The sequence below is a fragment of the Mandrillus leucophaeus genome, unplaced genomic scaffold, assembly GCF_000951045.1.
Source record: "Mandrillus leucophaeus isolate KB7577 unplaced genomic scaffold, Mleu.le_1.0 Scaffold76, whole genome shotgun sequence".
Taxonomy (NCBI): domain Eukaryota; kingdom Metazoa; phylum Chordata; class Mammalia; order Primates; family Cercopithecidae; genus Mandrillus; species Mandrillus leucophaeus.
Window position 1 is genome coordinate 4657301 of NW_012108252.1, and position 10156 is coordinate 4667456.

The 10156-nt window shown below is 39.5% G+C and overlaps 1 protein-coding gene across 1 annotated transcript in view; it reads right to left on the reverse strand.

The window, feature by feature from the left end:
- Nucleotides 1–4001: 4001 nt before the first annotated feature.
- The window catches only part of FRRS1L (ferric-chelate reductase 1-like), a 47584-nt gene continuing 41429 nt past the window's right edge, over nt 4002–10156 (reverse strand). The window contains exons 5-6 of the mRNA XM_011966402.1: nt 8501–8747; nt 4002–4735 (exon numbers count right to left, since the gene is read on the reverse strand). Of these exons, the coding sequence (XP_011821792.1) occupies nt 4563–4735; nt 8501–8747 (420 nt within the window). The 3' untranslated portion in view covers nt 4002–4562. The remainder of the gene's footprint in view (nt 4736–8500; nt 8748–10156) is intronic.

The window sequence follows — 10156 nt, forward strand, 5'->3', positions numbered from 1 at the left end:
CAAACAGACTGAAAAGCCAAAAAACTAGTATCTGACCATTAACAGAGACTAAGTTTGCTGACCCTTGGATTAGAACTAAGAATGACACACAACCTCAGTGGTCACGTCTCTTATGCACAAAATCCTGAATATAGACAGTAAACTTAATTCCAGAAATAGTAGTAAGTACCATCTAGGATGGAAATCCATTCCTGAGTTGTCCAAACTTTCTGATTTCTTTCATGACAAAAGCCAACTTAATTAAATACAGCTTCTGCATTTTATCTGAAACCACGTTTATATATTCACCTTTGACTACAGTGGAGCAATAAAAAAAGCATTGGGCTCCAACTTAGAAGACCTAGGTTTTAGGCAATTCACTTTTAAATTGTCAAATTGTTAAAAATGTATTTAAGTCTTGTTTGATCTGTGTATTAACCCTATTGAAAGAACTAAAATGACTGGCGAAATGAATCAAAATGTTTTTCAGCAGAGAAGAAAGTTGATATAAAGTAAAACATGCTCCTTTCCTCTAATATAACTATAAAAAGTCCTCCAATTAATTGTAAATTACTAAATGGGGGTGGGGGAGAAGGCACCTAGCTAATTGGAGTGTGGATAGTCGGTTCCATTTAATAGAAGTTTTAGTGGATGTGCATGAAGGTGCATGAATGTGTAGGAAATCATATCACTTACTTAGGCTTCAGCTGCACCTCTGTAAAATAAGAGCATTGGATTAAATGGTCTCTAAAGTCCTGGCCAGCACTGGTAATTTATGCCAAATGACCAGCCTCAGTTTTTTCATCTGTAAAATTGGATAAATAATAGAATCTACTTCCTATGGTTGTGGTAAGGATTAAATGAGTTAATTCGTGTAAAGTGCTTAGAACAGCAATAAATACATTTCACTAGCATTATTATTAATCAGTTCAGGTGCTTTACAAAAAACACTGGTTGGGCATCTCCTCTGTGACAAGTAGTATATTAGAAAATGGGAATACAGACATAAAATAGAAGTTAATTCTCTTATATTAAGTAGGGATGAATGAAACTGAAGTCTGCGGAGTTACTACTTCAGCATGTCTATCAATTGGTTGTTCTCTGAGATAATGGTCAAAGGCCATTCTGTATCACTGGTGTGAATTCTTGTTAGTACTGTTACTAAGGATGTTTCTATTTATTTTTCAAAAGACAAAGTTCAGTGTTTGCTAACATAATTATTTACGGTTTGAGCACAGGAGGAAGAATATAAAAATGTTGGCCAGTCTCATAATATACATGAAAGGCAAGCCTTCTGAACCAAACAAACTTGCCATAAAAGAAGAGTTTGACATATACATTCATTCCACAAATGTTTGCTGAGTGCCTGCTATGGATAAACGTCTGCTACAATGATGAGTAATGGTCTCTGCATTAGGGAGATAACAAGGAAGACAAGCCAGCAATTCTAGAAAAGTATGATGAGCACGTTGCTGAGGAAGCCTAATGTGCTATGGGAGCATTTGATAGGGGCCTGGACCTATGTAGTCCAGAGATCTGGAGGAAAAAATATTTAAGTTGTGACCTGATAGGTGAGTAGGAGTTCATCAAGCACAAGAGGTGGAGAATATGAACAAAATGAGAGGTGAGATAGAGCAGGTCTGAAGAACTGAGAGCCTCTCAGTCTTGCTAAGACATAGCAAATGGGGAGGAGTGGCAAACGATGATATTGCAGGTCACAGAAATGACTTCATTTTACCTTAATGGCACTGAGAAGTCACTGAAAGTTCTAAGCATAAATAAGCAAAACAGGTAATCAAATGAGAAATCATCAGTGAAATAATTAGCTTGATTAGAAATGTAAGAGGAAGGAAGCTGCATTGACTTCTTCCTTCCCTGCCTGCTACTAAGCTGAAGTCTCTCTTTCGTTTTAACCTGTTTATAGCTCAAATATTATACACATAAGAGAGAGAAATATAAAAATATTTGCTTCTTATTTACAACGCGGGTGCCTGCCTATCAGTATCTTCACCTCTAAACAGCCGCTAGAGCTGAGAAGATGAGGCACAGGCCAGAGTTAGCCATGACCAGAGTGGAGTCAAGGACCTGAACCAGGGGACCTGAGTTTGAATCCTACCCAGTTCCATTATGCACTTGATGTCATTTAATTTCTCCCCATCTGCAATGAACAGTATTTCTCCTCTGTCCCTTGGCAACTTTTGGTAACTGTGCTTGTTGATGTTTTCCTTATTTTGGTTCAACTCCAGGAGAATGTGAAAGCTCTCCTCACAGGCAGACTTTCACCTGTGACATGAACCTGGAGGGTGGTATTAGAAATCACAATCACCAGTGTTGTTCAATCATAAAGCCCACAAAGTTGGAACCAGCTTTAAAGCAACAAGGGCAAGCCAGAGAACTCTAGAATGCCACAGTGGAAATGTGTCAGCAACACTAACCATACCTGCAGACTTCTCTCCTCAAAATGGGCTGTTAGCACAGACATTTGGAACAAAGGAACTTTGGGGCTCCTTTAGAAAAAAAGCATATGTGAAGGCATTATTATGAATTATGCTGACTACCTGTCCAGTTTTTAAGTCTGAACATTTTATTTTACTTATTTTTTTGAGACAGGGTCTCCCTCTGTTGCCCAGGCTAGAGTGTGAGTGGCACAATCTCAGTTCACTGTAAACTCTGCCTCCCAGGTTCAAGTGATTCTCGTGTCTCAGCTTCCCCAGTAGCTGGGATTACAGGCGTGTACCACCACACCCGGTTAATTTTTGTATTTTTAGTAGAGACAAGGTTTTGCCATGTTGGTCAGGCTGGTCTCGAACTCCTGACCTCAGATGACCCGCCTGCCTCGGCCTCCCAAAGTGCTGGGATTACAGGTGTGAACCACCGCACTCAGCCACAAGTCTGAACATTTTAAATGGATATTCTAGGTGAATTCACTTTATGGGTCATTTTCCCATTTTCAAATTTTTTTTTAAAAGCCACCTCATAAAAAAAAATTCTACTTTAAATCTCTACAGTCTCAAAAGCTGTTGGCTTATTATTAAAATGCCCTAAATTTTTACTAAGATGTTTTGTCTGATATAATACATTTTTAGGCGAGGCGCCGTGGCTCACACCTGTAATCCCAGCACTTTGGGAGGCCAAGGCAGGCGGATCACCTGAGGTCAGGAGTTCGAGACCAGCCTGACTAACATGGTGAAACTCTGTCTCTACTATAAATACAAAAAAATTAGCCAGGCATAGTGGCACGTGCCTGTAATCCCAGCTACTCAGGAGGCTGAGGCAGGAGAATCGCTTGAATCTGGGAGGTGGAGGTTGCAGTGAGCTGAGATCATGCTGTTGTACTCCAGTCTGGGTGACAAGACGGAAAATTCATCTTAAAAAAAAAAAAAATTCAAAACATTTTTAATCATACTTAATGCATGCTGGCTCTGACAAGAGAATTCACTGTAACCACAGATGAATACCTTAGTTTTATAAAATTCAGTGGTAGAAAAGTTCAAATTTTAACTGCTAAGAATTCCCTTTTTTTTTTTAAATATCATTAACACAACTTTACATCTTCAGGAATGCTCACAGTTTGGTCTCTAACCTTTCCAAATAAGTAAAAATGTTTTATCATAGCTACTCTCTAACTGAGAAGAAATTTCAAATAAATATTATTTAGTTAGTTATTTTTGAGACAGAGTCTGGCTCTGTCACCTAGGCTGGAGTACAGTGGCACAATCTCGACTCACTGCAACCTCCGCCTCCTGGGTTCCAGCAATTCTCCTGCCTCAGCCTCCTGAGTAGCTGGGATTACAGGTGTGTACCACCACGCCTGGCTCATTTTTGTACTTTTTAATAGAGATGGGGTTTCACCATGTTGGCCGGGCTGGTCTCGAACTCCTGACCTCAGGTGATCTGCCTATCTCAGCCTCCTAAAGTGCTGGGATTACAGGCGTGAGCCACCGTGCTTGGCCAAAATTTCAAATAAATATGAACTATTTTCGCATCATTGTATTTTCCTCCAATCTCCCCACTGGCTGCGTAATATCCAAAGCACTTCTGCTTTACGGAGATTTGAAAGTTCTTCTCCCCAAAAGGCTGACTGTGAACTTATGACATTCAGTAAAGTTCTCCCTAGTAATACTCAAAATAACTCTCTGTGCTATGGCACTCCTAGTAAAGACTGTTTTGAGACATTATTTCTATACCTAATTCTTTCTCTGCCTTTCTATTTTTCATTTCTAGCCAAAGTTATATGGTATGTGGATCATAAAAAGGCAGTCTTTTTGGGTCTCAAATCCCATTCAGGAAGATGGCAATCATAATTTTCATCAATCCAACTCACAGACGTTGCGAAGTTAAAGAAGAAAACATATTTGAAAGTGCTTAGAAAAGGTGTAAGTACATTCCAAAAGTATAGGGTCATTATTAAACAATCTTCTTTGACTAGAAAAGAAGCTTGTTCTTTCTTCCAAAAAGCTGAAATTATATGAGGGTTTTTTTTCTTAAATAATTGAAGCTAAAATTATACTGGATATTCTTTAAAAATATATTTATACTAAAGACTTCCCAATCCATGTAATCTGTTGGCCCTGCAGTTGTGGTTAGGGGGTTCCCATCAACAGGTAGAAGGTCAGAGCAACAATCAGAAGCAAACAAAATGGAGATGAGAAGGTTTGATAGGCAGCTGATGGCATAAAAATGTCTTCATACTTGTAAATACTGACAACACGCTCTGAAGCTGGTGGTGAGTCTATATCATGTCGAGTGATAGAGCCTTTAAGAAAAAAAGAGAAGGGTGGGGGGCAATTGAAAAAAGAACAGATTTATAATGGTATAGGCAAACAATGGAAAAATCAAAAGTCTATTTAGTGTTGAATACATAAGCAGTGGTTACAAAGATCTGGATTCAGGTATTTGAGTTATCAGAATTCTCTATCATTGTACATATGATGAAGAACATAGAAATTAGTTAAATTTATCCAAAAAGACTAGTTCTCATTAATCTGCACTCCCCTATAGGAACAATGCTGTTGGTCTGTTTCCTGGCATCCCAATTTTAAGACTCCTAGTCATAATCATACAATATTGTATGATTATGATTATTGTATGATTGTCTTCTTTAAATGGCTCTAATGAGTTTTGTCTTATTAATACCCAAAAGGGCAAACTATATTTTTCTTTCAAACAGCAGAGACTACTAACTTTTTTCCTTCAAATCTATCTTGTATATATGTATATCATCAACATATACATATATATGTATGGATGTGTACATGTGTACACATATATATACATGTGTATATATATGGACCATCAGCAACTCCTAACATCTCCCTTACAGATGGAAGCCCTCCTCTACTGTCTGTGGGACACTTAGTAGCCTGCCCAGGCCATGCCAGAGGGAGTGTGGTATGCTGGGTGTGTGTCTGTGTGTCTGGCAGATTAGGGTAGAATGGTACAGAAAGTGGGATGATTAAGGTACCAAACAAGTCTTTCGATGGGAAACTTTCTTTTAATTTGGTTACAAGTGGCAAGAAGTACAGACTGTGTTAAAATATATTTAATAATCTTCAGTTGATTGAAAGTATCTGACTTTCTGAATAATCCATATGAAACTTGGGTTAGGGAGACTAAGGCATATGCATTCAGTGCAAAGGTCTCCTTAGGAATAGGGCTCAGAGTGAGGGTTTTAAGGTCCTATCTGCTAGGGAAGCCCTGCCAAACTTGTCATGTCAGGTCCCTGCTTAGTGTCCGTGCTGGCCCCAGTTAGCAAAAATCAAACTTCTCAGGTTTGTATGCCTGTAGTTTCAGATACTTGGGAGGCTGAGTGGGGAGGATCACTTAAACCTGGGAGGTGGAGGCTGCAGTGAGCTGTGATTGTTTCACTGCATTCCAGACTGGGTAACAGAGCAGACTTTTCTCTCAATAGATCCCACTCACCTCTCCTATCTAACCTCAGCTCATTGGTCACCTGCATGGGCTGCTCAACTATGTGTCTACAGTTCATGCCTTCCTTGAGTGAAATCCAACCTCATACCCCTTTCAAGTCTTAGTTCAAAGTTTTTCCCCTTACAGAGACCTTAGGAGAATAAGTAGGATATAATCAGTAAAGAGGCATTAAAAGGGCATTCAGGAGGCCAGGAGTGGTGGCTCATGCCGGTAATCCCAGCACTTGGGAGGCTGAGGTGGGCAGATCACGAGGTCAGGAGTTTGAGACCCGCCTGGCCAACATGGTGACACCCATCTCTACTAAAAATACAAAAGTTAGCTGGGTGTGGTGGTGAGTGCCTGTAATCCCAGCTACTCGGGAGGCTGAGGCAGGAGAATCGCTTGAACCTGGGAAGCTGAGGTTGAAGTGAGCAGAGACCATGCCATTGCACTCCAGTCTGGGCAACAGAGTGAGATTCCATCTCAAAAAAAAAAGAAGGGTATTCAGGAAACAAGAAAAGCAGAAGCCTGTATATGGGGTATGAATGTGCCTGTTTGCTTAGAGTTAGTGAGAAGAACAGAAGTCTTGAGAGAGCTTATCAGGTAAAGCAGGACCAGATTTGGAGAAAGTTTTGAACTTTAGGCTAGTCTGCCATATCTGCCATGTATGTAAAAAGATGGCCTTCTGAAAATACAGCTTTTTCCAATTGGTAAAGCAACTTAAAATACTTGTTTTCACTTAATCCTTACAATAATTCCATGGAATAGGAAGTATTATTATCCCCACTTTAGATATAAGGAAATGAAATTCAGAAATTAAATAACAGGCTAAATATTATACAGCTACCAAGGGGCAGAACCAATACTCAGACTCAAATTTTTAGACTTCAAATCCCACTATTTTAGATGACTCCATTTCTCCAGGCTGAGATATAATTTATTTCCCAGAGTACCGAAAGTAATTGAAGTTCTAACTGCAGCGCCACTGTTGGTAATCAGGGAAATTAGCAAATGGAAAAGGTGTCACCAATCTGGAGGCAGCCAAGTGTCTTCCCAGTTGGCAACAGGCAAAATAAAAGGTAGATTATGTCATCTCTGGGCTGATCGGTGGAAACCAATTGAAGGAAAAAAACAACCAGATCAGATTAGGCAGCACATAGTTGATGAGCACACAGTAAAGAAAGATGCAATTACCAGAAGCCGGAATGAGTTCTCAGTGCAAGGACTGCAAACCAAACTCACTTCCATTCTTGAGCAGGCCCTCAGGCTAATCAACCAGAAGAAATGCTCAAGGCTCAGTGTAACTTGATTTTAGCAGTCTCTAAAAGCTCTCATAATATCCTTGGGTCTTTTTTGGGGAAATGCTGCAGAGTCTTGCCACCCAAAATGAGGTCATCAATGAACCAGCATGACTAGGGAGCTTATGAGAAATGTAGAATCTTGCCAGGTGCGGTAGCTCACACCTGTAATCCCAGTACTCAGGGAGGTCAAAGCTGGTGGATCGCTTGAGCCCAGGAGTTCAAGACCAGCCTGCGCAATATGGCGAAACCCCGTTTCTACAAAAAAAGAAAAAAAAAAGTTAGCCAGGCATGGTGGTACATGCCTGTAGTCCCAGCTACTTGGGAGGCTGAGGTGGGAGGGTCACTTAAACCTGGGAGGTGGAGGCTGCAGTGAGCTGTGATTGTTTCATTGCACTTCAGCCTGGGTGACGGAGCAAGACCCTGGGAGAGAGGGGAGGGGAAGGGAGGGGAGGGGAGAGGAGAGGGGAAAACCTACAGAAAACTGCACTTTAACAATATAGCCAGGTAATTCCTATACACATAAATATTTAAGGAGTAATGGGTTAAACTATGGGATAATTTGGTAGATTTATGACTAACAGAATAGTCACAAAGTGGGCCCTAATGAAATGCCTGGTATCAATCTCTGGAGAAGTCTCCAGAAGCCCTTCCTGTTCAGTACTTTTTATTATTTCTTTCTTCCTTTTTTTTTTTTTTTTTGAATGGAGACAGGGTCTCACTATAGTGTCCAGGCTGGTCTTGAACTCCTGGGTTCAAACCATCCTCCCAAAGTGCTGGGATTATAGCGTGAGCCACCACGTCTTGCCCCTGTTCAGTCTTTTTATATTTACAGCATAGGAGTTAAGAGTATTCACGGGCTTTGGGGTCAGACACTTAGGATTGAATTTTAATTCTTCTACTAATTAGTTGTATAACCTTGAGCAAGTTTCTTAATCTCTCTAAAACCTGGACAATAATACCTATACCTCTCAAGGACATGGTGAGGAGTAAATGAGAATGCTGGGAGAATTCAACAGAGCCCTACATACAGCAGATGTATGATCTGTTTCATTAAGCACATCACTCATGACATACTATCTCGTACTGCTGTAGCTTTGCATGTGTATAACTGTTCATTTGTTCGTCTGTATAAGAAGTCCATTATAATAAGTCCATTATAACCTTCTGAAGGTAGGAGTCGCATCTCCTTTTCCTTTAAATGACCCAGAGTGCTTATCGCTCTCTTGTGCACACAGTGTGACTTCAATTAAGAATGAACACAAGCACAGTGATGTCTGGTGTTTAATCCAGATGCTAAAATGTAAGCTTACCCTGAATGGCTGGACCCCAAGCAAACAGATAATACCAACTCAAATGCAGATCAACAATTGTTTCATCTCTGGGAACATTCACAGGGCGTTTAAATCTGCAGGTGACGCGATTATTCTCAAAAACTCCTTCTTCATCTCTGGCAGGGTTTCTCTGAATCTCCTTTGCCCACTGGCCTACATTATAGAAGTGCTGTATGCGGACCCTGCCATTGTCATCATGGACGCAGGCCATGACATCATCACCACCCTAACATGAGAAATGATTAAGAAAAAAAAAAAGTCAAAGGTTCATCTTTTGCACACTGGTCACTAGAAATATACATTCGATCACCTCTGCAATTTGAAATCCCACCAAAAAAATTCTTTTAAGTGCCATTAAAAAGTCTCAACCAGGAGACCAAAGTTACCACCACGATACGCGACATTCAGTGCCTCCTGACTGATGTTTGGAGAAGACATTACCACCTATATGGTATTCCTGCCCAAAACACAAACCAACCTAATCATGAGAAAACAATAAGACAAACTCAACTGAAGGTCATTCTACAAAAAAAAAAAAAAAAAACCAACCCAAAAACCTCAAAGAAGCAAAGGCAAAAAAAAACAAAAAAAAAAAAAAAAAAAAGGCTAAAAAACTATTTCAAAATACACATGACAACAAAATGCAGTTCTAGGTGTTCCTACATAGAAATTTGGACTATAAACCCAAAATTTCCCTACAGGTCAGTATTGAGACAAGTAGCAACATATGAAAACAAACAATATATTTAATAATACTCTCATATCATAAACTTCCTGAATTTAATAAACAATATAATAAAAGAGAACATTCTTGATTTTAGGAGATACTTACTTAAGTATTTAGGGTTAAAGGATTATGATATTTGTTATTTAAATGCCGAAGTTCCAGAAAATAACAATCAAAAAATAATAATCAGTAGTTGTAGCAGTAGCAGCAGTAGTAGAGAGAATAAAGCATGTGTGGCTAATGTCATTATTTATGAAAAAGTTCTGTAACTAGGAAGTAGTGATGGTTGCACAACACTGAATGTAGTCGATGTCACTGAATCAACACTTTAAAATCGTAAATTTTGGTGCCACTGCACTCCAGCCTGGATGACAGAGTGAGACCCTGTCTCAAAAAAACAAAATAAAATGGTCAATTCTGGCCAGATGTGGTGACTGGCGCCTGTAATCCCAACACCGTGGGAAGTCAAGACAGGAGGATCATTTGAGCCCAGGAGTTCAAGACCAGTCTAGGCAATACAGTGAGACCCTATCTCTACAAAAAATAAAAAAATTAGCTGGGCCTGGGGGCTCATGCCTGTAGTCCTAGCTACTCAGGAGGCTAAGGTAGGAGGATCACTTGAGCTGGGGAGGTTGAGGCTGCAGTGAGTCTTGTTTGTGCCACTGCACTGCAGCTTGGGCAATAGAGTGAGACCCTGTCTCAAAATAATAATAATAATAATAATAATAATAAAAATAAAAATACACAACAACAAAAAATAAAATAGTTAATTTTGTTATGTGCATTTTACCACAATAAAAAAGTTATTATCTTGTTAATCTAGATTTTCTGTATATGAGTTTACTGTACTATCCTTCCTGCTTGTCTATAGGTTTACATTTTTTTCAAAACAAGTTTTAAAAAGTTAA